This window comes from Tenrec ecaudatus, chromosome 10, assembly GCF_050624435.1.
Source record: "Tenrec ecaudatus isolate mTenEca1 chromosome 10, mTenEca1.hap1, whole genome shotgun sequence".
Taxonomy (NCBI): domain Eukaryota; kingdom Metazoa; phylum Chordata; class Mammalia; order Afrosoricida; family Tenrecidae; genus Tenrec; species Tenrec ecaudatus.
The window spans coordinates 136,957,522-136,984,613 of record NC_134539.1 but is presented as its reverse complement, the minus strand read 5'-3'; the positions used below and the strand labels follow the sequence as shown (position 1 = coordinate 136,984,613).

The following is a 27,092-nucleotide window of genomic DNA, read 5'->3' as shown; positions in this document are numbered from 1 at the left end:
AGGCCCACACCTCCCTTTGTGAGTCACACCTGGCAGACAAGAAAGCCCCAAAATGGCCCCAAACAAGTGAGTTTACAGTAAAATATGACAGGCATGATGAGACAGAGGAGAGGAGGGCTCAGGCTGGGTGTTGGCACGGCCCTAGGTGATGAAAGCCAAGGGGGATGGAAAACGCGGGGCCCGCCCCTCGTCAGGAGTATAAAGCGATCACATCCCTTGACAAGTTACTGAGCACCTTTCTCTTCTCTCCTGCAACTTGCCTGCTCACTGACTCACCTCCTCCCGGCACCATGACCACCTGCAGCCGCCAGTTCACCTCCTCCAGCTCCATGAAGGGTTCCTGCGGCCTCGGTGGTGGCTCCAGCCGGGTCTCCTCCGTCCTGACCGCAGGCTCCTGCCGGGCCCCCAGCGCCTACGGGGGCCTGTCTGCCTCCTCCTCCCGCTTCTCCTCCGGGGGAGCCTGTGGCATGGGGGGCGGCTATGGCGGCTTCAGCAGCAGCAGCACCAGCTATGGTGGAAGCCTGGGGATCGGCTTTGGTGGTGGCTTCGGCGGTGGCCTGGGTGGTGGCCTGGGTGGTGGCCTGGGTGGTGGCCTGGGTGGTGGCTTCGGCAGTGGCCTGGGTGGCGGCTTTGGGGGTGGTGATGGCGGCCTCATAGCTGGCAGTGAGAAAGTGACCATGCAGAACCTCAACGACCGCCTGGCCTCCTACCTGGACAAGGTGCGCGCCCTGGAGGAGGCCAATGGCGAGCTGGAGGTGAAGATCCGAGACTGGTACCAGAAGCAGCGGCCCAGTGAGGCTAAGGACTACAGCCCCTACTTCAAGACCATCGAGGACTTGAGGAACAAGGTGGGTGGGCTGCACAGCCGGGGAGCCGGGGTGCCACCCCCTCGACCTCCCTCATAACAATAGATACCTTAGGTCACTGGAACCCTTAGCTGCCTCGGGGGAGGGGCTTCAGTCCCACATCCCCTTCTTCGAAGACTCTGATGTCCCCAAACAGAAATAGGCAGGAGATGTTGACCCTCTAGCCTTGCTCCCACCCGGGGGGACTCCAGGTCACAGACCCCATGAGACCAGCCAGGCAAGCCTTTGCAGGGGGCAGTGGATGATTTGAGAGGGGCTGTGACTCTCTAGGGGGCACATGGCAGTGCCAGGGCAGAGGGGAGCACTTGCTACCTGTTCTCCAGCACAGGGTGGGGCGAGGCTGTAACGGGACAGGCCAGACATCCTGGAACTGCTCATTAGCTCGTTAGTCTGGGCTGTGACGGATGCCGCCCAGGAGCATCGGGTTCTTCCCCACAGCCAGGTGGCAGGGAAGACCCACAGAGGCAACCCGTCCAAGCCCATCTTGGGGCCCTGCACAGAGAAGGGGCTGGGTGAGCCTGTCCCACCTGCCTTCCACATCACCCACAAAGCCAACCGTGCCTTGCTGGCCCGGCTCTGCAGCCTCACACGGATGAGGGGGGTGAGCTGAGGAAGGGAGGAGCATCAGCCAAGCTCAGGCTCCACTCCACCTGCGTTTCTGTCCCCTGCTTCCTCCTTTCAAATCTGCTGTGAGGGCTGGGTCTCATCTCTTAGGAAAGGCCCACCTGAGGTCGCACGCCCTGCCGGTCACAAGGAAGGAATGTGTGTGGCTTTAAGGCATAGACTTCTGTAGAGTGAGAAAGCTTCAGCTAGGATGGGGACTTGGGGGACTACAGGGCCACTCCTCCCTTTTACCGGGGAGCTTGAGGTCCAGAGATGGGGCTCAGGTGTCACAGCAAGTCAGAACAGGGACCAGAACTCAAGGACGTTTTTAAACCCAAGGGAAGAGGGTTTTTAAATTCATTTCTTCCTGTTTCCTCTGCGTGCCACATATCAGCCAAGTCTTGGGCTAAAGCCAGAGCCCCTCGGGGCTCTCTTTTGGGCGGCTGTGGTGAGGCCTTGGGCATCTGGGGCGAGGGAGCCGGGGACTCAAGCAGGAGCAGGTGTGCAAAGGTTATCACCCGTGGATTGCAGTCAGGTCTGGCTCGAATGACGTGTGCTTTTCTACCCTGCAGATCCTCACTGCCACCGTGGACAATGCCAACGTCGTTCTGCAGATTGACAATGCCCGCCTGGCTGCTGACGATTTCCGTACCAAGTGAGTTTACAGCCTGGCCCCCAATCGCCAGGCTTCCCAGGATGGCTGTTCTGGGAATGGCGTTTCCAAGTGGCTGGCCAGTGCCACAGGGCTGCCTGAAGAGCCCGTAGGCACCTCCTGAAAACACTCAGTCTCCTGGGCTCCAACCCTTGGAGTTCTGATTCAACGATGTTCATCCATGTAGTGGGCAATTCTGTTCAGGCTTGAGAACCGCTGCTATGGGGAGGGAGGCTCCCCACTTTCTGTCTTGCTGAGAGGTGCAGGAGCTGGACCTGCTTGGGGGCCCTGTGCACGACTGTGTGCCTGACGTGTTGAGCCCAGCCAATCTTGCCCATAGCCGGCAGCAGCATCACCCATCTGTTCCTAGTGCCCCGGGGGCATGTTCAGCTTGAACAATCCATGGGGGCTGTGTCCAACCCGGCTGTGATTTTGCACCCCCCCCCCCCCCCCCCCCGCCAGAATGCTAGCCACAGGAAGACACTGCAGGGGTGTGTGGAGAGAACAAAGACTTCAGTGTGGTCAGAAGGGCTGTCTCATTTCCCCTCTCCCGGGTCATTTCAGGTACGAGACGGAGCTGAACCTGCGCATGAGCGTGGAGGCCGACATCAACGGGCTGCGCCGCGTGCTGGACGAGCTGACGCTGGCCCGCGCCGACCTGGAGATGCAGATCGAAGGGCTGAAGGAGGAGCTGGCCTACCTCCGGAAGAACCACGAGGAGGTGAGCAGACAAGATGCGGCTCGTGAGATAAGCTGGAGGGACGAGAGGGGACCTTGACTGGGGAGCTTGGATCCTTCGCCATGGGGATGGTGGGGGTCCTGACTGTGGACTCCTCTCTGGTTGCCCAGGAGATGAACTCCATGCGAGGCCAGGTGGGCGGGGACGTCAACGTGGAGATGGACGCGGCCCCCGGCGTGGACCTGAGCCGCACCCTGAACGAGATGCGCGACCAGTACGAGAAGATAGCGGAGAAGAACCGCAAGGACGCGGAAGAATGGTTCTTCAGCAAGGTGGGCGCCTTTCCAGATGGAGGGCAGCCGGGAGACCTGCGTTCTGGGGAGCTCCCGGGGTGAACGGCCCGTGCCCTTCTTTTCCTGCAGACTGAGGAGCTGAACCGCGAGGTGGCCACCAACAGCGAGCTGGTGCAGAGCGGCAAGAGCGAGATCTCGGAGCTGCGGCGCACCGTGCAGAACCTGGAGATCGAGCTGCAGTCCCAGCTCAGCATGGTAGGGTCGCGGCCAGGGCCACCGCATCCTGGGGTGGGCCCAGGCCCTGGCTGGGTGGGGGAAGCCCCTACTAACCCCCCCGGACCGCTTCCCTCCCCTGCAGAAAGCATCCCTGGAGAACAGCCTGGAGGAGACCAAGGGCCGCTACTGCATGCAGCTGGCGCAGATCCAGGAGATGATCGGCGGCGTGGAGGAGCAGCTGGCGCAGCTGCGCTGCGAGATGGAGCAGCAGAGCCAGGAGTACAAGATCCTGCTGGACGTGAAGACCCGGCTGGAGCAGGAGATCGCCACCTACCGCCGCCTGCTGGAGGGCGAGGACGCCCAGTGAGTGTCCCCGCGGTCCACGCCCCAGGGCTCTCTCTCTGCCCCCCACCCCCACCCCCACCCCCGCCCCCAAGAGTTCTAACGTCCCTCCCCCTTTCTGCCTTTACAGCCTGGCCTCCTCCTTCTCCTCTGGCTCTCAGTCTCACAGAGATGGTAAGACCTTCTTCCCCTCAGGTCTGGGCTGGGGACCACCTACCCCCCAGCAGGTCTGGGAGTTGACTTGGGGCTCCCTGGACTTTCTCCACACAGTTCCCTGTATCAACTGCCTGGGAGTGGGGTGGGGGTGTAGAGAGGAGGTCATTCTTCCAGGCTGTCCTTAGGGTTAGGGCTGGGTCTCCTCGCTTGACTTCTCCAGCTCCGGGTCTGCAGCTGAGCCCCTGCTGCACCACTGTGGTGGCCCTCTCCATTGACAGGGCTCCGCAGGGCATTTCCCGACCCGATCAGTTGATCTGGGTGGATTTGGGCAGGACCAGTTGGGGCTGGGTTCTTAGGAAGAGCCAGCCCGAGGGCAGACTGGTCTGAAAGAACTGTGCAGCTGCTCTGAGGGGTTGGGCAACAGGGGCAAATGAAGCGATAGGGCAGAGGGCAGGGAGACAGGTTGGCGGAAGTGCCCTCACCTTCCTGGTTGGTTTCCCCACTCCCGATTTCCCCATTGCCCCGCCCACCTCTGGGAACGAACACCCTCTCTGCTCTTTCCTCAGGGTCCTCCACCAGCCGCCAGATCCGCACCAAGGTGGTGGACGTGCACGACGGCAAGGTGGTGTCCAGCCACGAGCAGGTCCTTCGCTCCAAGAACTGAGGCCGCTCATTCGGCCCTGCGCAGCCTAGGAGACACTGAGCCCCCTTCTCCTGCCCCTCCAAACACCTCTCACCCAGACCCTGCCTCACCCTTGCCCGCTCCTGGCAAGCAATAAAGCTTTTTGAGTTGCATAATGCCCGTCTCTGCCTGGTCATTGGCAGGAGTGGAGGTGGGTGGGAGAGAGCGGGGGAGAGAGTGTCTCTGTTGCTGGCAGTGGCCTCTGGAACACAGAGAGGGCTTGGGGGCGGGATGGGCTCTGGTCCCAGGAAAGCTTTCAAAAAGTACCGATGGAAGTGTGTGCCAGGTCACCTGTGACATGTGTGTGCAAGGTCATCGCTGACCCCTCCTCATCCTGGGGGAGGGCGGTACAGTCATGCAGCCAGGAGTCCATTCCTTCCCTAGGTGTTGGGTGCCTGTTACGTGAAGGCGTTGAACAAACAGTTTTTGACCTCCGTGATCCACTTGAGAATATGGTGAAAGCCGGTAGTCCTGTTCCTGCGTCTCCATTCAGCGCGCGCGCGCGCACACACACACACACACACACACACACACACACACACACACACACAAACAATATCCCGGCGCCCATCCATGCAGGCTCATGAACCTGAGGTAAGAACTCAACGGCCAGCTGACAGTCCTGTCCCCCTCCAGCTCACCCGAGCCTCCTGCAAAGCTGGCTTTGGATGGTGCCCGCAGTCAGCCATTGACCAGGAGCAATTGGCTGACTATCTTCAAGCCTCAGTTTGAACATCTTCCATGTGGGCACAATGACGGTACCCGCCTCGTGGGCTTCTTGGGAGGAAGGATTATCAGGAAGGGTGTGAGGAACCTGAAGCAAAGTCATTACTTTGCTCACGCCCCGCCACAGCAGTGCTCCTGTGAGCTCCTCCTCCTACCGCGTCTAAGGGGGTTGGCTGCCCACCACGAGGGTGCTTCTAGTTTACTTCGTATTTTAATAAATCATTTTATTGGGTTCTTATGGCTCTTATAACAATCCCAGACATCGATTTTATCAAGCACATTTGTGCCTATGTCGCCATCATCATTTCCAAAACGTTTTCTTTCTACTTGAGCCCTTGGGATCAGCTCCTCTTTTTTACCCCGCTCTCCCCTCCCCTCTCCCACTTGTGAACCCTGATAATTCATAAATTATTTTTATTTTCATAGTTTACACCATCTGCTGTCTCCCTTCACCCATATCGTTTCTGTTGTTTGTTCCCCTGAGGGGAGGGAGGGCTGTTGCATGTTGATCATTGTGATTGGTCAACCCCCCCCCTCCCACCTTCCCCCTACCCTCCTGGTATCACTACTCTCATTATTGGTAATGAGGGGTTTATCTACCCTGGATTCTGTATGTCGAGAGCACTTACCTGTACCACTGTACATGCTCTGGTCTAGCCAGATTTGTAAGGCAGAACTGGGGTCATGATAGTGAGGGGGAGGAAGCATTCAAGAACTAGAGGAATGCTGTGTGTTTTGTGGGTGCTATACTGCACCCTGGCTGGCTTGTCCCTTCCTTGTGACCCTTCTGTGAGGGGATGTCCAATGCCTACAAATGGGCCTTGGGTCTTCACTCCAACCCCCTTGTTCACATCAAAACGGTTGTTTGTTTTGGTGATGCCTGATACCTGACCCCGTTGACACCATGATCGCACAGGCTGGTGTTCTTCTTCCATGTGGGCTTTGTTGCTTCTCTGCTAGATGGCCACTTGTTTAACTTCAAGCCTTTAAGACCCCAGATGTTATTTCTTGTAATAGCTGGGTGCCATCAGCTTTCTTCACCACATTAACTTATGCACCCATTTTGTCTTCAGCGATTGTGTCGGGAAGATGAGCATCACAGAATGCCAGGCTATTAGAACAAAGCATTTTTGCATTGAGGGAGGCCTTGAGTAGAGAGGCCCAATGTCCGTCTGCTACCTTAATACTTAACCTATAACTATATCCTAATTGTTATATGTTAATATATTTACATATATACATGCCTGTTTATACCTCTACAAATGTCTTTTGCCTCCAAGTTCTTTCCTCTATTTCCTTTTACTTTCTTCCTGCCCCACTATCATGTTCGACCTCCATTTGGCTCTCTGTACTTCCTCTTGGCTACATTGCACTTTATCGAACCCCACCAGGCATTCTATGCCCCCCTCACCATCATTTTCAGATCTCTTGTTGTTCCCTTGTCCCTGGGTTACAAGGGTGTGTTTAGAGGATTTGGGAACAGACTGAATGATTTGGTGCCCTGGTTCTGTCTGCATTAGCTCTCTTTTGGGGAAGTTGAGTCTGAAACTCCTTACCGGTAGAGTAAGGGAGACAAAACCTCCTCTGGGTTGATCGAAGTGAGTGACTTGATGCATGTGAAGAGCCAAGGTTGTAGGAGCCTCCTCTTGGCGAGAAGTCTCTTTCCCTCTCTTTTGGGGGCTGGAGAGGGAGGAGCATGGGGTGCAACCTCACCTAAGTGAGTAGACAAGATTCCAGAAGTGGGTGGGGCTCACCACCGCAGGCTAGGAAAGAGTTGGCTAGTCATTATGTCAATTTTAACAGCTCATTCATTTGAATGAATCTTCTAGAGACCCTTGGGGTGAAGCTGGGGTGGAAAAGGCTATTTGGGCCAAGGGGCTACCAGCCTGGCCTTTGGAAGCAGACAGCCAGGGTTGGTGTGCCTGGCTTGCCACTGGGCAGCCTTGAAGAGCTTGGGCCAGATCCTGGGCCCTACTTTTCTCTTATAAGGTGGGAGTAAAGTATCTTACTATATAAGGCTGGTGGAGGATCCGATGAGCTCATGCAGGCACCAAGTTTCACTTCAGGCTTGGCACCTAGTCAGCGCACTATAAATGGCAGTGGGAAAGGATGAGTTATTAGGAAAATGAATGGAGCGAAACACTAAATGTCTTTTTACCTGAGCATTGTCACTAAGACCTGATCCAAGTGGTCCTCAGTTGAGGTGGGGGGGGGGGGAGGAGGGGGAGGTGGGCATCCTGGAAGTGAGTGACTGGCGCTGAAGAGGTTGAAGTGAAGCAGCAACTCTGTGAGGGAAGAGGCTCAAGAGAGCTTCTTTGAAGACTGAGTAGAATGGGGGTCTGCTGGCCTTAGAGACGGGAGCTCCCTGGTGGCAAGGGACTGCATGATAGGGAGGTTGGGCCCTGGAGACCAGAGTTCCCAAGTGGGCAATGAGCTTCCCGCTCAAATGTGACAGGGAATCTGGGGAGTCGTTTACATTTGAGAGGTAACGCCGTGGGCAGAGAGCAAACACATGAACCAGTCATCAGTGCGAGCAGGAGATGGGAACAGCCGTCCCGAATCCCCGGACACTGCCCATCCTTGGAGGGCCCGATGTTTCTATTCCGAAAGGAGACAGACACAATGGAGAAGGAGAGAAATGTGAGATTCCATGGTCATGAAAGGTAGCTAGACTAAGGATTAAAGGGGGGGGGTGTGTGTCTCCCCAATGCCTGCAAAGGCCCGCATAGAGGTAGGTGTTGGAAAGAAATCGGGCACTCACTGGACACCTATGGGGAAACCAGAACTGAGCATGCTCAGACACAAGCCCCTTAGGCCCAGGTGAAGTCAATGCCTTGGACACACCCACCGTAGGTATATTACACAGGTGGGCCTAAACTCAGCCAATGGAGCCAACCAATACCTTCAACCACGCCCCCCGGGGGCAGCCGGAGATGTTAAACACCCGCTGTAGGAAGGCCGGCTGGTCTTGCTCAGCTGTGTGCCAGCCTCAGGCCTGCACCCTCTTGGTCTCCTGAGGGGCCTCTGGTCCCCGGGGTTCCCCCAGTCCCACACGTGGGTTTTCACGCGCTCCTGTTCCGGTGTTCTTTCCACGTGGCTTTTCATGGCCGTTGTGAACCCCAGCGTGACTTCTGTGTGGCCTGGTAGGTTTTCCAGAACTAGCGTGTAGCCTTTTGGAACTCTAAAACCTGAAACGTTTCCGTTCCTTCATAAAAACCCACTTGGATTGCAAAAGTGCTGCTGAGCCGTGAATGCTTTCGGCGCGGTGTGGGAAGAGTCGAGGTGGACCCCGTTCTAGAAACCTAACTGTGGGGGGGGGGGGGACAAACCTGGGCTGGTGCAGTTGCCACGACAGTTTGGAAGAGACTAGGACTTACTTCAGAATCAAGATGATTGCCCAGGCCACCTGGAGGACAGCCAGGCTCCGAATTGGGAGGGGAGGCAGTTGGCATCTGGGCTTACAGGTGAGCGCGCCCCGTACTCCAGACCCTAGAGGAAAAGGGCTGTCCTAGGGTCCCATGTGGACCTCACTACCATCATCCCTGGCGGGGAAGGGGGCGGTCAGCGCTTGGTGTCCTTGGCTGGACCTTGCTCTTGTTTACAGGACTGGACCTAACTAAAACCCCGGGACAAAGTAATGGTTTCACACTGGGCTTCAATTCACGTGGTTGGCAGTTCTAAACCACCAGCTGCCCCGAGGGAGAAAGAAGAGGCTTTTTACTCCAGTAAAGAGTTACAGTCTTGGAACCCCACCAGGGTATTCCGCCCCGCCCTGTGGGTGGCGAGAGGCTGGCGGGGCGGCGAGTTTGGTGTGGTTTGCCGAGGCAGAGCAGGAAAGTGCCTCCATAGCGCAGTCTAGTGGAAGCAGACGGAGTTGCAGCTTAGAGGCAGGGGCAGGTCACGTGACCACTCTGCCTCTGCTTTTCCCTAATGACCTCTAGGGGGCTTGGTCCTCTCAGGGCCCAGAATGACAGACAGTGCTGGGGAGGACCCTGGAGACACTTACTCCCACCTCCTCCCACCTCCTCCTCTCTGGGAGACTGACCTGCTGCAGGTCATACAAGCTGAAGGTGCTGGTGCTCCCTCCCCTGGTCCCCTGCAGGCTTGTGCCCAGCCTGGACGTCCCATTCTGGTCTGTGCTCTCTTGGGGATGGGGTGAAGCTCAGAGCCCAGAGGGATCAGCCTGGATTTTCCTGAGTTGACAGCGTGGTTTTGGTTTAAGGAATGGAGCCTGCCTTGAAATTCCAAGTTCCTTTCTGTTTGGGGGGGCTCTTTGTACTGGGACCTCAACTGTGTCCAGTGAAACAGTCACTGGTAAACGGTACCTCTGCCCGTTCAGGTGAATGGTCTTTTCCTAGGGCCCCAGGTGACCTGGTTTGGGGAATGTGGCCAATTGGTCTTGCAGGCCGATGTCAGGGCAGGTGACCCCTGGAGGCTCCCAGGAGGTGGGGAGCCTCAGTGTCCCAGCTGGGCTCCTCTCGCTGAGCTTGGGCACTGTCCCAAAGCTAGCAGGGGAGGCCAGGGATTTGCAGGGCAAAGATACAGAGCAGGTACCACCTCCTCCTCTTCACCCTGGGCTGGGCCAGGGCTTTCCTGATGTGACTCCTCGTTTTGTGGCTCTGACAGCTGTCGGGCCAGGCCTTTTATCTCCGAGGTACTCTGACGATGTTGACGTGACTTGGCATGAGTTTTGGGGCAACTCAGCAAAAAGAGACATGCACAAATAGACACAGAAATGCTTATCTAGACAAAGAGATGAGAGAGAGAGAGAGACTGGCTAGTGGAGGTCATTTCCATGACTCATACATTCAGTCACATAGCTATGGAGACATGCTATCTAGGTGTGGAGCGCATGGGGTGAATGCATTCAGACAGATAACCTAAGGGGGAGAGACAAAACAAGGAGGAAAACATAGGCCCCAGGAGGAGTCGGGGGGCTTGTTGGCAGAGAGAAGGAACCCTACATCTTAAGGCTGTTTCAGCTCTGACTCGCCGGAGGACAGATCCCTGCTCCGCCCACTGCTGGTTTGGCTCTGGGACTGCGGGCAGCACGCTGCACGTTTGGAGCCTCGGTTTCCTCTCCTCTCGAAGAGGTTTAAGATGTGTGCCCACGTCAACAAAAACCCACCCACGGCCATGAAGTGGATTCTGAGTCACAGAAACCAGACAGGACAGAGTAGAACTGCCCTGCTTTGGGTTTTTTTTTTAATCGTTTTATTAGGGGCTCATACAACTCTTATCACAGTCCATACATCAATTGTGCTGTTTGGGTTTTCAAGACTGTAGATCTTTCTGGGAGCAGACAGCCTCCTTTCTCCTGTCTCCCCTTTCCCCTCTCCCCTCTCCTCTTCTCTCTCTCCGCCCCCCCTCCCAGTCCCCAGCAGCTGGTGGGTTTGAACTACTGACCTTCTGGCTCAAAGCTCAAGGCATAATCCAGTACACCAGCAGGGCTCCTGACCTCCCTCACAGGGCGGCTGTGAAGATGTCATGTGCAGCCTTTGCCTGATGGAAGGAGAGCCTTCCCCCACCTTGGCGTCCTCCTCCCAGTCCCCCGCAGAACGCAGGTCCTGGATCTTATGGAAGCGTAGTAAAACTGGAGGGTGAACTGACACAAGCAGGAAGGCTGGGGGCCTGTCACCCCACTCTCCGAGGGGAAGCCAGGGGTGACGCGGTGGCCATGACAGGAGGGACATGCCCCACCGTGTGCGCTGCACTAGGGCCAATATAAACATGAACTCCGAAGCCTCCCAATAGCCCCATGGGGTCAGAAGGACTTTTTAAAAATCAGGATCGTTTGCTTGGTCCAACTGCTGTACTTTAGACTCACTGGCCGGCTCTCCTTGGAGTTCCCTTGCTTATTCTGACCTTGGGGCATCTGCTTGGGCTGTGCCCTCGCCCCTTGTTCTCCCCGACCCCCAACTTCCTCCTCCTCACTCGCCACTCCGACTTCTTTCAGGGAGGCCCTCTTTGAGCCCCCAGGTGTGGCCACACCCCTTTTAGGTGCTCCCCATGCATCTTCCCATGACTAACCCTCCCCCCGAATGGCACCATCGATTCGTTTGATAAGTGTCTTTTCTTTGGGACCAGTTTTATTGGCATGTAATTCACCTGCCCTGCAGGTTGACAGTCCAGTCCCGTGCAGCAGAGGTGTACACTCGTCTGCAGATCCTTTTGCGAGGGTCTCTTTTGTCTCATCACTGCCCACCGCGGGGGGTCGTTCCTCACTTTGACATCAGCCTGGGATGCAGGAGGTGCTCAGTAAAGAAGGAATTGGATTTGCAGTGAGGAAGCTGGGTTTCAGGGCGGGGACAGCGTGTTTCCCAAACTAAGTGGAGAAATCTTCAGACTTAGAGCTGTTTGGATCCCCAGTGGGCCTCCTCCAGCCCCCCTGCCTGGCAGACTGCAAGGGAGCCTGTTGAAGCACATCTCCCCCCCATTCCCACCGTGCCCACCCTTTCCCTCATGCCCCCTGGTCTGGCGGGGCCTGGCTAGGTGGGTGTTGGCTGACACCCGTATGTGAGGAAAGAATCAGTGTTGGCAGACAGGCAGTGCCAGGCCTGCGCCAGGAGGCAGCACGCGGCTGTCTAAATGCGTAATGGCCGGGCGGGCCCACTTGCCAAGAGAGGAGGCGTGACTCAGGCCCTGCCCCTGCCCCAGCAGCCAGCTTCCCGCTGACTCAGAGCCTCCCTGGGCCCCACCTCAGGCGCAGCCACTGACAGCTGGGAGAGGGAAACAGGTGCCCTGTGCCCACCTGGCCCACAAGTCCTCAAAGGAAGGCCTGAGCCCCCTTGGAGAGACCTAGCAGAGGACTCCTTGGAGTTCCTGCTGTCCCCCTGTCCTGTGGGTTGGCCTTCCATCCGGCCGTCCCGGCAGCGATCGCTCGAGGCCCACAGAGCCACGGTGTGATGCCTCTGGGTCACCGAGTGGTGTGGGCGCCACCTTGCCTGGCTCATTCTTTTGAGATTTCCCACCAGAGGCATGGAAGGCTGGGTTGAGCAAAGAGGGGATGCAACCCGGCCTGGAAGAGATCAGCACGCTGGCCAGGGCTGTGGGCCTCCCTCACTGCAGGACCCACCACGCCCGGTCTCATCTGCTGGCCAGGGCCCACAGGAGCAGGGAAGAGCTGGTGCCTGGATCCATCCAGGCCCCAGTCTGTACCCGCGGGGTTGCTCAGCAGAGTAAGAGCCTCTTCCTGATAGGAGCAGGGCCAGAAGGGAGGATGGCCCACATGTGGGGAACAGCTTCCATGGGGGGAGCAGGCCAGATGTGGGGAGGAGGGCTAGAAGTGGGGGCAAGGCCAGATGTGGGGAGCAGGACCACGTGTGGGGAGGGGAGTCAGATGTGGGGAGAAGCCAGAACTGGGGAGTAGGGCCAGATGTGGGGGGAAGGTCAGCTATGGGCAGGAGGTCTAGAAGTGGGGGGAGGGCCAGGTTCGGGGAGTGTGGCTGATGTGGGGACCTGTGCACATCATCCAAGAAGGCGTTGTGCACACACTGTCTCTGTGTCTCCCCGACCCTGCACGAAGGAGCCAGCGGTGCAGTGCTCATTGCACCCGGTGGGGGACTGGGAACTGCTGGCCTGAACGCACCCGTGGACTCTTTGGGACAAAGAGCCGGGAATTGTCTGTAAACATTGCAGCCTAGGGAATTCTATAGGGCAGGTCTTCTCTGTCACCTGGGCTTGCACCAAACACCACCACCACCACCACCACCGAGGAAACGGAGTCCAGGCCACAGAGGAGGGGCCAGCCCTGTCTGTGAGCCCTGCTTTCTTCACGCCACTTGCTGGGGCAGTCGGAGGGGTGGCGACCTTGGGAAGACGTGCAGGGATGGCCCAGAGGCAGGTGAGTGTCTTGGCTTTCATAGCCAAGGCAGTGGTCAGGGCTTCCTCAATCCCGGTAAAGACTCAGCCATGTAGTTATATTTGGCTCTAGAGATAAAGGACGAGGAGATATCTGAAGCCAGATATGTCAGTACATACACATGCTGGTTTACGGATCCATACATGTCTAGTAGACGTCATTGCTTCCTAAAGGAAATATGGTCTCACCAGGTGGCTCAGTAGTCAATATTTATTTAGAACAGTCTACTTCTCATCCTGGTCTCAGAGTCGCACAAAGGTTGGTGGTTTGAACTCCCTCAGCGACCTTTTGGGGGACAAAGGCCAGGTAAGCTGCTTCCAGAATCCTCTTGTGGTTGCTCGTGCTCGTTGAGCCCGTCAGGAAAGTCTCTGGAGCAAGCACCTCTCTTCTGTAGCCCGTGGGGTCCCCAGGGATCAGAAGCAGCTTGACGGCAGATGTGACTGCGGTTCAGATTTGTGCACCATCAAAAGTCACTTCAAGAAAGCCCAAGGCCCATTGGGCCTCGCCCCAGAGGCTCCTGCCTCTTCCAGACCCGAGCTGATCGCCCCAGCATCTCTCTCTCTCTCTCTCTCTCTCTCTCTCTCTCTCTCTCTCTCTCTCCTTTTAGAGCCTGTCTGGGCTCTTAGCATCTCCACTGGGATGCCTGGTTATCTTCCCTCCACCCCTATTGGTTGGGATCCCCCTTGCCCAGACACCCTCCTGGGCAAGGACAAGCGAGGGAGGGGCGCAGGTGTAGAGGGGCAGCTGCTGCAGGAGGCGCCGTCGAGTCAGGTTTGAGTCATAGTGGAAGGAACTACTGCTCGGTCCTGTGTCCTTGCCACCATTGTTCTTACATTTGGATCCATTGTTGCAGCTGCGACTCCTGTCTCTCCAGTCCAGGGTCTTCCTCTTTTTTTAAAAAGTCGTTTTCTTGATTCACGTATCATACACTTCCTTGGTTAAATCGCTTTAAGAATGAGTTGTGTGTGCATCATCACAATCAGTTCGGGTGCTCCCCACCCCCTGCTGCATTTAGTGTTTGCTCCTCAAGTCCCCTCGCCTTCCCAGCCTCCCACCCTCCTCCCACATCCCCGATAAACCATCACATCCATCTCTAGGCATCTCCTCTGTGCTTCCCAAACAGGGAAACCAGACAGAGACAGTAAAACACAAAACCGAAATAAAAGGGCCAGAAGAGAAGAAGATGAGGAAGATGAAACACAAGTAAGGAGGAAGAAAGAGAAGCCCACCCGCAATATTAAAAAGACAGAGAAGACGGGTCTGGCGTGGAACAAGCAAGAAATACTTCAGCTTAGAGCAAATTCAGGTTGGCTCTTCCGATGCACGAGGGACGTGAACTGATCACGTATCAAATCACCCTGCAGTTCCGTCCACCGTAATCAAGTTGACAGTCATGTCTGGCTCATCATCGAGCTGTGCACGTCCCTTGCTCGAGGGGATCTGCCAGCAGCTCAGTCTGGCTAGATAGATACTCTGCAGAGGGATTTAGGGCTCCCACTGTCCTGCTTAGCCTTCTACAAACTGGGGGTGCGCAATTGAAGCTCTGGTAGTTTCCCCCTCGTCATATCTGGATATTTTTATTGTCCTCCTTGGATCACACTGGCTGGCGGTCTGCGTCCACGCGGACTGGCTGACTCCTCACTTAGATGGCTGCTTGTTTGAATCCAAGCCTGGAGCGCAGGAGTGCTCACACGTTTTCAGCACGCGAGCTACTTTGAAAATGATCAAGTCAATGATCTGCCAACTACAAAAATGCAAAACACATATGTATTTTATTTATCACATTTATTCATAAATGCATGCAGACTTCTTTCTATGTTCAGTGTATGTTTATGCACCTTGCATAACCGCAAGAGTCTATCTTGCACAACACAACACAATTATCTGTGTGCATTTTTGTCATGACCTGAGTTTACTCTGATGACTTGCACTGAATGGAAGGAGCCAGGGATGCACAGTCCGGACAGTAGCTGCTGACCGCCAGCCTCAAGCACACTTCCAAATGATCGTCAGTCCTGGTGGAACGGTACTTGGACTTAATGATCTTATGTGGGAAAAGTTTGACTCACGTCAATAAGCAGAGCCCAATCATGCAGTCAGGGAGGGAGCACATTTTCTCATGTTTGGGTCCTTTCCCTCTGCGAGTAAGTTCCAGAACTGTCCCTGCCTCTGGACTGCAGCTGAATGTCGGCTTGGAGTGTCAAAACCTCCCATTCCGTGTGAAAGTGATACATTTTTGTCTTCTTACTTGGTCCAGCTCCCCCACTCATTTTAATACCTTTCTTATGTTTAAGAGGAAAAAAAACCAAGGTAACAATTGGCGATAACTTAGCTCGTCAGTTTTGCCCCACTTAGCATAGTTGTTTGCCCATGTGTTTCACACCTAAGATTGCATCTGATTGGCCGCGCTGTATATCAATTAAATGACGGGATTGATGATAGGCTTACATCTATTTTTTTAATGCCATGCGATCTACCCACACTACATTTGCGACCGACTAGTAGATCAGGATCCACGTGTTGAGCACCCCTGCTTTAGGGCCTTCTGCGTGCTGCCCTTCTGCTTTACCAAGCGTGATGTCTGTCCAGGGACTGTCCTTCCCTGAAAACCTGTCCAAGGCACCGGAAACAAAGTCTCCCCTCCTCACGTCTAAGCTGCCCTTCTTCCGAGATCGGTCTGTTCTGGCTGTCCATGGTACTTTCAGTATTGCTTCGGCAGCACTAACATTCAAATGCGTGGACTCCTCTCCAGTCTTCCTTCTTCCACGGCGCACGTTCACATGCGTTGGGGCCGTTGGAGGTACTGTGGCGTGGGTCAGGCGCACCTTAGTCCTCAGAGTGACTTCCTTGCTCTCAGTATTTGAAAGAGGCCTTGTGCTCAGCGTTGCCCAATGTGAGGCTTTACACAGCGAGGAGCCACGGCGAGGCAGAGCACAAACCGAGAGGAAAGAAAACAGGAGAACGCCACAGGTGAGGGGACCATCAACGATGAGCAGGCATTTCTGTGTAGAAACGAGAGAGATGCATTTCAATGAGCAAGGACCTCATGTGCTGAGGCTACCCAGGGTGGTAAGGGCAAGTGGGAAGCACAGCTTCATCTGTTAAGGATGGGTACAGATAAGAGCTGGAAACAGGGAATCCAAGACAGATAAACCCCTCAAGACCAATAATGAGAGTAGAGATACCAGGAGGGTAAGAGTAATGTGGGAGGGAAAAGGGGGAACCGATCACCATGAGCTACCTATAACCCCCCTCACAGGGAGATGGACAACAGAAAGGTGGGTGAAAGGAGACATTGGACAGTGTAAGACATGAGAAAATAATACTTTATAAATTATCAAGGGTTCACGAAGGAGGGAGGGAGGGGGAAAATGAGAAGTTGATACCAAGGGCTCCAGTAGAAAGAAAATGTTTGAAAATGATGATGGCAACAACTGCACAAATGTGCTTGACACGATGGATGGATGGAGTGTGATAAGAGTTGTACGAGCCCACAATAAAATGATTTAAAAAAAAGAATGATCGGGTAAGGGCCATGGAACGGTGGAATGTGGGACCAGAGTGGAAAATCTGGGTGCACCTTTAATGCGAATCTGATCTTATGAGGCAACGTGTGGTCAGTGTGGGGACAGGCCAGAGGGACTCTAGAAACAGGTATGGTGTTGCATTTGGGAACTGGTGGCAAAGGTGTGAGTGAGGGCGGAGTTGAGAGGGAGTTGGGGGGGAGGCTGACTACCCAGAGGCACTGATGGCTGTAAAGCCCCCCTCCCCCATGGGATCCGACAACAGAATTGTGTGTGATTGGATGTATCGGGTTGTGTAAGATATGGCAAACCCCCCACAAACAAACAATCACAGGGGAACATAAAAGGCTTTGTGAGTACTGTGGGGGAAGGAGGGGCTCAAAGGGAGCTGATATCAAGTTCAAGAAGAAGGTTTTGAAACTGATTGTGGAAGCAATTGTACAACACTGCTTGATGGGATGGAACTATGGAATGGTATATTGGGAAGAGCTCCCAATAAAATGATTAAAAACCATACCCAGAGGCAGTGCTTACCGTGCACACCTCACTGAGACGGGCGACTGTAATTGTTAGGTGCCGTCCGGTCGGCCCCGACCCATAACAACCTTATGCAGAACAGAATGAAACACGGCTGGTCCTGTGCCATCCTCCCAGCTGTCCCTAGGCTTGAGCTTGTTGTTTCAGCCACTGTGCCCATCCATCTCCTCCAGGGGCTTCCTCTGTCGCTGCCCCTCCCCTTTCCCAGGCAGGAGACTGCTCTCTCCTGACCACATGACCAAAGAACGTGAGATGGGGCCTCCTGATCCTTGCCTCCAAGGAGCACTCTGGCCGTACGTCTTCCATGAGAGATGGATTTGTCCCTTTAGCGGTCCATGGTCATTTCTTTCTTTTGAATCGTTTTATTGGGAGCTCTTACAGGTACCACAACATTCCACAGTTCAATCACATCAAGCAGGATTGTACGGTTGCTACCACAGTCAGTTTCAAGACCCTGTCCTTGCTCTCAGCTCCCTTTTACACCCTCCCTGCCCCCCCCATCCCCAGGAACCCTTAGGATTATCTTTTTGCTGCACGTCTATGGGTACTTTCAACAGTCTTCTCCAGCACCATAACTTGAATGCTATTCCTTTCTGGTCTTCTTCATTCGTTGTCTAACATTCATTCACATGCCTATGAGGCCATTGAAAATACCATATCCTTTGGGCCCCCACTCAAGTACTACTTCAATGCAAGAATACTTTGTTCTATTAAACTGGCATTCCATGATGCTCACCTTCCCTACACGATCGCTGAGGACAATGTGGGTTTATAAGCAAATGTGGTGAAGAAAGCTGATGGTGCCCGGCTATCAAAAGATATAGCGTCTGGGGTCTTAAAAGGCTTGAAGGCAAACAAGCGGCCATCTAGCTCAGAAGCAACAAAGCTCACATGGAAGAAACACACCAGCCCGTGCGATCATGAGGTGTTAAAGGGATCAGTTATCAGGCTTCATCACATAAAAAATCACATCATTGTGAATGAGGGGGAGTGCAGAGTGGAGACCCAAGGACCATCTGTAGGCAATTGGACATCCTCCACGGGGAGGAAATGAGCCAGTCAGGGTGCAGGGTAGCAATGATAAAACATACAACTTTCTTCTAGTTCCTAAATGCTTCCCCCTGCCCACTGTCATGATCTACCTTATAAATACGACTAGACCAGAGGATGTGCACTGGTACAGATAGGAACTGGAAACACAGGGAATTCAGGACGGATGATCCCTTCAGGATCAGTGGTGAGAGTGGCGATACCAGGAGGGTGGGGTAGAAAGGGGGAACCTATTACAAAGATCTACATATAACTTCCTCCCTGGGGGACAGGCAAAAGAAAAGCGGGTGAAGGGAGATATCGGCCAGTGTAAAATATGACAATGACGAAATAATACTTTATAAATCATCAAGGCTTCATGAGGGAGGGGGGAGCGGGGAGGGAGGGAGATGCCAGGAACTTAAGTGGAGAGCAAAGGTTTTGAGAATGAGGAGGGCAACAAATGTCCTAATGTGCTTTATACAATTGATGTATGGATGCATTGTGATAAGAGTTGTATGAGCCCCAATGAAATGATCAAAAAGAAAGAAAGACAATATCATGTCTTGCGTCAGGTGCGCCTTAGTCTTCACGGCGGCAGGCTTGCTTTTCAGTAACTCTACAGGGATCTTGTGCAGCAGAATTGCCTAACACAAGTCGCCTTTTGCCCTCTTGACTGTGCTTCCATGAGCATTGACTGTGGCTCCAAGCAAGACGAAACCCTTGGCGACTTCAACCTCTTCTCCATTCCTCTGCATGTTCCCTGCCGGTCCAGTTGTGAGCACTTTGGTTTTCTTTCCATCGAGTTGTAAGTAAGACGGGCACCTAGAAATGCCATTATTTTGCAAGGACCAGGATTGAGGCACAGAGGGGTTAAGGAATTTACCGAAATCACACAACTAGTGAGCACGGGGCTGGAACCGCACTCAGCAAGTGGGCCCCAGAGTCCACATCTTCTTCACCACCCTCTTCTGGCCTTGGGGACCCTGGGGGATGCACCTTTGAGCATCTGCCGGCTGCTGGAGAGGGCAAAGACTAGGACCAGGTCCCACGGCTCCGGGGCTCTCCCAGGAATCAGTTCGAGGCAGACGAGGTCAAGCCACTTGTGCAGTCGCCCCTCACCTGGCAGCTTCCATGTGGGTCAGAGCAGAAGCGAGCTCTCTGGGATTTCCAGGGGAGGTGGGTTTGGAATTGCATCAGCAGGTCGTTCTTCCGAGATGGCTTTGGGTGCACTCGAACCTCCTACCTTTCAGTTAGCAGCCGGGACAGTCACTGCTGGCACCGCCAGGGCCTCCATCAGCCGACCTGGGGCCTCAGAGCTGGGGCCAGTCAAGCTGATCCTGACTCCCGGGGACCCATGTGTCGCCGAGGGCACAGCTCGTGGGCTTGTTTTTGGCAATCTTTGTGGAAGCCAGGACCGTCTTCTGAGGTGCTTGTGGGGGGACTTGAACTTCCCACCTTTCAGCTGGAAGTTGAGTGCATTCACTACCATCACCCGGGGTCTCCAGCCGCGGGTATCACCCCACTACCACTGAGGTGATCCCGATTCATAGGGCCCCAAGTTAGGCTTTGCAAGACTGATTTATTTATTTTTTAATGGGAGATGACCTCATCTTTTTCCTGTGGATTGGTTGGCGGATTTGAACCTCTGATCTTCTGGTTAGCAGCTCAATGCTCATCCCACAGTGGCCCTTGGGCTTTTCTTCCTTTAGTGAGTTCCACTGTCTCCTGGGCATTGACCACAGAAGAGTCGGTGCCCTTGAATCGTGTCGTGGTGCTGGTGGAGACTCTTGAAAGCTCCCCGGCTGCCAAAAGGACAGACCAATCTGGGTTGGCAGAAGGACGGCCTGAGGGCTCCTGCGGGGCAAGGATGGACAGACTTCGTCTCACATCCTTTGGACATGTTGTCAGGAGAGGACATCGGGTTTGGTGAGGTAGAGGGGCAGCGCAGGAGAGGAAGGCCCCTGAGCAGGTGGGGGGCACAGTGGCTGCCGGAGTGGTTCAGGCATAGGCACCGTGGTGAGGCTGGTGCGGGAGTGGGCGGTGTTGCGTTCTGTGGTGCGTGGCATTGCTCTGGGTCAGGACTGACTTGATGGCGCCCAACAATGACAACAGCAAACAGCCATCTCCTGTGAAGGAGCCCTGGTCACACATTGGACCGCCAGCCACAAGATCAGCAGTTCAAGCTCACCAGCCACCCCGTGGGAGAAAGAAAAGGTGTTCTGCGCTCTTAAAGATCTGTAGCCTTGGAAACCCACAGGCCAATCCTTCTCTGTCCTGCAGTCTCACTAGGAGTTGTAATGGACTAGGGGAGCGGCGAGTCTCCTCTGCTCTGCCTGAGCCCTGGTCGACTGTATGTCTTTCTGCTGCATTTCTCCATCAGATTGGCATCTCCTGAGGGCAGGCCTGTCTCCCCCCCCACCCCCCCATCTCCCCAGTCACATTGGGAGCATGAGAACCGAGGCCGCGTTTCCTACCTACACTGGAAGCTCCCTGTGGGGAGGAATTGGGTCCTCTCCTCCTGTATCAACCACGCCCAGCTCAGCCACGGTGGGCACCAAGTGGCTGGGGCTCAGGGAGTTGGCAGCAGGGACCACCCGCCGGGAGGTGGCCCTACTCCAGAAGTTTCTGTCCCAGAGGGTCTGAGTTTCAGATCTGTTGCTGAGACCAGCTGAGTCCAAACTTGGGGATCTAGGTCACCCTCCTGGCAGACAGCTGATTTATGTGCCCTGACAGCCTAATATCACCCAATTACCAGACACAATGGGGAGAGGCTGGGCTGCCAGCGGCAGTGACCAGGGAACGCTGAGCCCGGGGCAGCTGGCTGCCTCCCAGATCCCAGACCTCCTGAGAGCCTGCGGAGGGAGTCGGTGATGCAGACAGTGGGCACACCTGGGCGTGCCACCCTGGGCCGGGGGTATAAGTAGGTGGCTGGGGACAGCTGAGTACACAGAGCCTGCATTCCAGCCAGTAGCACTTGGCCTTGCTGCTCTTCATCCTCGAGTCCGGCAGAGAGAGCCATGAGCTGCAGACAGACCTCCTCTTCTTGGAGTCGCAGCAGCAGCCGTGGCGGTGGCGGTGGCGGTGGCAGGAAGGGGGGCGGGAGTAGCCTGAGGTCTTCCTCCAGCAGCTTCAGCTCCTGGGGGGCTTACAGAGGAGGGGGCAGATTTAGCTCTTCCAGTGGCTGCGGTGGGGGTGGTTCTGGGGCCTCTGGGAGAGGTTTGGGCTCCAGCTATGGTGGGGGACTTGGGGGTGGTTCCAGTTTTGGCAGCCTTAGCGGGGGCTCCAGGGGTTTTGGTGGGTGTGGAGGCTTTGGAGGCAGTTATGGGGGCTTTGGCGGCAGTTCCGGGGGAGGCTTTGGTGGATCTGGGGGCTTTGGCGGCAGTTCTGGGGGTGGCTTTGGTGGATCTGGGGGCTTTGGCGGCGGTTCTGGGGGTGGCTTTGGTGGATCTGGGGGCTTTGGCGGCGGTTCTGGGGGAGGCTTTGGTGTGTCCGAGGAAAGTGATGGTGGCATCCTGACTACTAATGAGAAATACACAATGCAGAGCCTCAATACCCGGTTGGCCTCCTACATGGACCAGGTGCGCCATCTGGAGAGGTCCAACAATGAGCTGGAGGACAAGATCCGGGAATGGTATGACAGCAAGGGCCCCAAGGTCTTCCACAAGGACTACTCCCACTACTACGACATCATCGAGGACCTCAAGCGCCAGGTGGGGCGCCACTCTCCCCCTCTTTCAGAGAGTCACTGAACCTCTCTCCTGCCTTCTCCTGAATCCTTATAAGGGCCTGTCTTCTGTCTGCCTCCTTCCCCCTCCAAGGCTTGTTGAACGACGGGGATTGGGGGGGGGGGCGCAGGATCTGGTATGTGAACTGTTCACCACTCTTAGGTCTGTCCACACACTCATTTACCCACCCAGCCCCATCAGCGGGAGAGAGCCCTCAGGTTGCCTGCTGATGGGCCAGGCGTGGCCTCTCAGTCTGCCGGGTCCGTCATCCTCCCTCACTCCTCCTCCCCCACCCCCACCCCTGTGCTGCTGCTTCCCCAGCCGTCAGAGCCCAAGTGGCCACCTCCTGCTTGTCCCCAGCGGCAAGTGATGGATCCTTTCCTGGAGCGCTTTCAGGAAACGCCGGGCTTTGTGGTTGACTGTGAGCTCCTTGGGGCACAGGAGAGCACTTTTCTCGAAACCTCACAATGCTCTGTGTAGTAGACTTTTAAATGGGTGGCATGAGGCCCCCCACTCAGCATCCTTGCTGAAGGTCTGTGCCCTAACCAGTGATGGGAGGCTCAGCTCCCTGGGCAGATCTTCGCCTGGCTTCTTTCCCTCCGAGCAGGAGCTCCACGCTGCCTCCTCTTTTTCCAGATTTCAGAAACCACTGTGGACAACAGCAAAACTCTCCTGGGCCTTGACAACGCGCGCATGATGCTGGATGACTTCAGGCTGAAGTGAGCCCCGGTCCTTCGCGTTGTCCTCTCACCCGACATGCCCCCACTTCCAGGGTTCTGGGAGCCCCTGCAGGGACTGATGCCCCTCTGTTCTTAGATTTGAGATGGAGCAGAACCTTCGGCAGGTAGTGGAAGCTGACATCAATGGCCTGCGCCAGGTGCTGGATGATCTGACCATGGAGAAGTCCAACCTGGAGATGCAGTATGAATCGATGCAGGAGGAATTGATGGCCCTCAAAAAGAACCACGAGGAGGTCAGGTCCTTCTGGGCGACCCACGGCTCCTGGCGGAGGAGACGGAAGTGCAGAGGCAGCAGGAGCGGGAGCTGGGGGCACTGCGCGGGGAGTCACTGCTTCCCACACTCCCGGGGAGAGCAGCCCAGCTCCTCTCAGCCCCGTCTATGATGCTGGAGGGCCGTGGGCTTCAGAGATGCGTCCTCCTGGGGGGACTGTGGGGAGAGGGCAGAAAGGCTACGGAGAGGACCCGCCTTTGTGACCTCATATCCCCTTCTTCTCTTGCAGGAGATGAGCCAGCTGACTGGGCAGAACACTGGGGATGTCAGTGTGGAGATGAACGCTGCTCCTGGCCAAGATCTCACCAAGGTCCTCAATGAAATGCGCCAGGATTACGAACAGCTCCTTGCCAAGAACCGCCAGGAGATTGACAAACAGTACGAGACTCAGGTCAGCGGCCTGGGCCTTCCACCTCCTCGTCTGCCCTTCGCAAGCCTTAATCTTCCCACCCTTCCATCCTGTCCTTTTCGCCCTTACTTCTCCCTCCTCTGTCTTTTCATCCCCCACCCTCGATCTCTCATTCTTCATCTTTCCATCCCGCCATTCTCACTCACCCACCTTCTCCCTCCACCTTTCCATCCAGCTGCCACCGACACTCTTCACCATTTATTCATTTCAGACAAATGTAACAAGTAGCTCAAATATAGATATATATATTCGAATACACACACACACATATTAGAGATGAGCCAAACACGATTGCTACTGTTGCTGACAATTGAGCAAAAGCAGAGTATGGACAACTTAGGTTCAGGCTGTGTGATGACTGTAACAGAGGGACACAGCGTGCTCCCAGTGGTGGATCGTGAGCTCCTTGATGCCAGGGACTGGGTCCCCTTTCTCCCTGGCTCTCCGATGTCTAGCACAGGACATTTTGCACGTGTACGTGTGTGTGTGTGTGTGTGTGTGTGAGTTTGGAGGGTGGAGAGAGTTTGAAATGAGCTTAGGAAGGTGTTTGGGGCCCACAGTATGAAGGGTTCTCCAGCTGTGCTGAGGAGGCACGTCAGGTGGACCTCTGCATGTGGCCAGAGGGAGCCAGCCCTCAGAATGGCTTGGTCTGGACTTGCGCTCAGCACTGGCCTGGAAGTGAAGAGCCTGGCGGGTGGGGTCGGCCTGGCTCACTACAGCCTCTGGCCCAGGGTGGTCCTCACTGAACCTTTGGATTTCCAGATGACCCAGATTGAGCAGGAGGTGACGACCAGTAGCCAGCAGATGGAGTCTAACCTGAAGGAGGTCACCCACCTCCGGCACAGTGCCCAGGAGCTGGAGATCGAGCTTCAGTCGCAGCTCAGCATGGTGGGCAGTCCTGTTCCAGGCCCGGCGGGCCCTGTGGTTGGGCAGGAGGGGAGCTGGCTGAGGGTGCAGGATCCCTCTAAACAGTCTCCTGTCCCCTAGAAATCTGCCCTGGAGAAGACTTTGGAAGACACCAAGAACCGCTACTGTGGCCAGCTGCAGCAGATCCAGGAGCAGATCGGTCAGTTGGAGACCCAGCTCGCTGGGATCCGGTCAGAGATCGAGTGCCAGAACCAGGAATACAGCATCCTGCTCAGCATCAAGTCACGGCTGGAGCAGGAGATTCGGACCTACCGGAACCTCCTCGAGGGTGGCCAGGAGGACTTGTAGGTGACCCAGGACCCCATGGGTTCCCCTAATGCTGCTCCAACCCGCTGCCCAATACCAGCTAGACCAGCAGTTTCACCTGAAAGTCCAATGGGTTGAGGACGTCTTCAGCTTGTGCGGGTATCTCGGGGGCGTGGCTTTGGGAGAGGAAGGGGGTGACCATGAGAGAAGGGACTGCCGTTCATTTGCAAAGATTCTCTCTGGAGGGCTGTTCTCTCCCAGCTCAGGGCCAGCCCAGCCTCTCTGCCCTCCAGCTCGCCAGGCAGACATTTAGGCAGAGTCTTCCGTGGCTCTTGAGTCTGCCCAGATTCATCCTGGTGGGTGCTGCTGGGGCTTTCATTTTCCTGTTTGTTTTCTTTGCAGTGAATCTTCTGGAGCTGGACAGATTGGCTATGGTGGCAGAGGAAGTGGAGGAGGAAGTAGAGGAGGAAGTGGAGGCAGCCATGGCAAAGGATCCAGGGGAGGAAGTGGAGGCAGCTATGGTGGAGGAAGTAGCTCTGGAGGAGGAAGTGGCGGCAGCTATGGTGGAGGAAGTAGCTCTGGAGGAGGAAGTGGAGGTAGCTATGGAGGAGGAAGTGGGGGTGGCCATGGTGGATCAGGAGGACACAGTGGAGGCAGCTATGGCGGAGGAAGTAGCTCTGGAGGAGGAAGTGGCGGCAGCTATGGTGGAGGAATTGGGGGTGGCCATGGTGGATCAGGAGGACACAGTGGAGGCAGCTATGGTGGAGGAAGTGGGTCCAAAGGAGGAAGCGGAGGCGGCTACGGAGGAGGAAGCGGATGGCAATCGCAGTCCCAGTCTTCTTCCCCAAAGTCTGGCAACTGTGATGATCAAGGTAAAGAACGACTCTGGCGTATGCGGGAGAGACACAGGTGGGACTCAGAGCTAAGGTACTACTCTTGGGCTTCTTCGGGGAGTATTGCACAGGACTAGCTTTTAGGGAGGTCTGCAGGGAGAGGATCTGTCCTCAGTTCTGAATTTGTCAACGTTTTGATAGCGTTGTGGCTGGACCCAGGAGGAAGTCTGTGTATGGCCCTCGTTCCCACAGTCGGGGAGACAGGCTGGAAGTAGGCCTGATCTCGTGTTTCCTGTAACACCTGAGGGGGCGGGTTTTATTATTATTGCCATTTTAGAGAGGGAAGAAGAGAGGACAAGTAACTTGTTCAAGGTCACACACTCATAATGAGACATTCGGCCCCGTGGGGCTCCCTAGCTGGCACTTTCAACCATTGTGGGCATGAGGAGACCCGGATCCAACAACAGATCAAGCGGAAGAGGGATTTGAATCAGTAGTTGGCTTGTCTAAGCCCAGTAGAGGGGCATGTATCATACAAAAATAATCTAAAGATAAGAAAGAGTCATAGGCAAAGTGCTCTTTAGAGCAGAGAAAAATCTCCCCACGTGCACATCGTGTTTTTAAAATGCTAGTTCAATGAATTAATTTGAATATACAGATTTAAAAAATCAGATTGCCTTCCTTCCTCATCCAAGGTAATAGATGTCTCCCTTCTAGTCAATGACACACTGAGTTTGAGAAAATGAAACGTCTAATATGAATTTATAGTAAAAAGCTAGATGGCATGGCAGAGCATGTTTGGTTCAGAAGAGCTTTGAGGTGCCTGGGAGCTGTCCTTCCAAGAGTGTCTGGTGTGGGTGGGTGCGCCCAGGGGCCCTGGATGGGCATCTAGAGGCATAAGCTACCTCACATCCAAGGGGTCTTCAAACAAAGCTGTGGAGGGTGGCAGGGCCGCCTCACACACTCCCCGTCCTTAGAAAGGCGAACACTTGCCAGGGTTGCTGTAGAAGAGACTCATGACGTGGCCGTTGCCATAGACTGAGTGACTCCAGTCCCTGCATCTCAGGACTCTCCAGCTGTGTGAGCCGCAGACTCCTTATCCCTAGTTTCCCCATTTCTCCCCAAGGCTCAGCCTCTCTGTCTCTCGCTCTTCTCCCGCTTACTAATCTCCCCTCTCTCCCCAGGCCACTAGATGTGATCCTAGCGCTCCTGAAGGCTTTTACCATGCAGCCCGCACTGAGCATCCCCAGACGGGCAGAGCTTGGATGACAACCGCTCATTGTCCTTCACCATCAGGAATGGCTTGGCGACAAGCTCTGGTTCCCCTTTGGGCCCAAGCTGGCTTGGCATGTGTGCCCTTGTCTGTCCATTGACTCCCTCCCTCCTCTGGTTGACTTTTCTGACCTCAGGACAGGGAGCTAGCCCTCCCTCTATCCGGCCTGGGGGTGACCTCACTCCCTGCCTGATCCTAACTCCCTAATAAAGCTTTCCTATTGCAAACCAGAAGTTGGATTCTGAGCCATTTGCTCTTTGGGATTTAGAAGGGGTTGGATGGAGTGACCACACAAACAAACAAGCCAAACCTCACTGCCACCGAGTCAACGCTGGCTCATAGTGACTCCCTGGGGGTTTCCGAGACTAGCTAGCCCAGGCTGACTCCTTTGGAGCTGCTGGTGGTTTCAGAACCACCGACCGTGCGGATCACAGCCCGATGCAGACCCACCGCACAATCGGGGCTCCTTGAATGGAGTGAGGGGAGACTCAGTGAAGCC

The 27,092-nt window shown here is 55.3% G+C and overlaps 2 protein-coding genes across 3 annotated transcripts; both read left to right on the top strand.

Moving 5' to 3' along the window:
* The first annotated feature begins 253 nt into the window (after positions 1–253).
* Positions 254–4,562, top strand: LOC142458340 (keratin, type I cytoskeletal 14-like). 2 transcript variants are annotated; one of them, XM_075559367.1, is made up of 8 exons: positions 254–848; positions 2,042–2,124; positions 2,686–2,842; positions 2,971–3,132; positions 3,223–3,348; positions 3,452–3,672; positions 3,782–3,825; positions 4,374–4,562. In XM_075559367.1, the coding sequence occupies exons 1-8, from the start codon at positions 291–293 to the stop codon at positions 4,469–4,471; spliced, it is 1,449 nt and encodes a 482-aa protein (XP_075415482.1). In that variant the 5' UTR covers positions 254–290; the 3' UTR covers positions 4,472–4,562. The 2 variants fall into 2 exon arrangements, with proteins under 2 accessions (XP_075415482.1, XP_075415483.1); XM_075559368.1 differs by lacking the exon at positions 3,782–3,825 and having other exon boundaries at positions 4,354–4,562.
* A 16,624-nt stretch (positions 4,563–21,186) lies between these two features.
* On the top strand, positions 21,187–26,512 carry KRT9 (keratin 9). The gene is made up of 9 exons (XM_075559662.1): positions 21,187–21,385; positions 21,476–21,879; positions 22,531–22,613; positions 22,711–22,867; positions 23,135–23,296; positions 24,077–24,202; positions 24,302–24,525; positions 24,890–25,359; positions 26,505–26,512. Exons 1-9 carry the CDS (start codon positions 21,187–21,189, stop codon positions 26,510–26,512), a joined length of 1,833 nt encoding a protein of 610 aa, XP_075415777.1.
* The last annotated feature ends 580 nt before the right edge of the window (positions 26,513–27,092 follow it).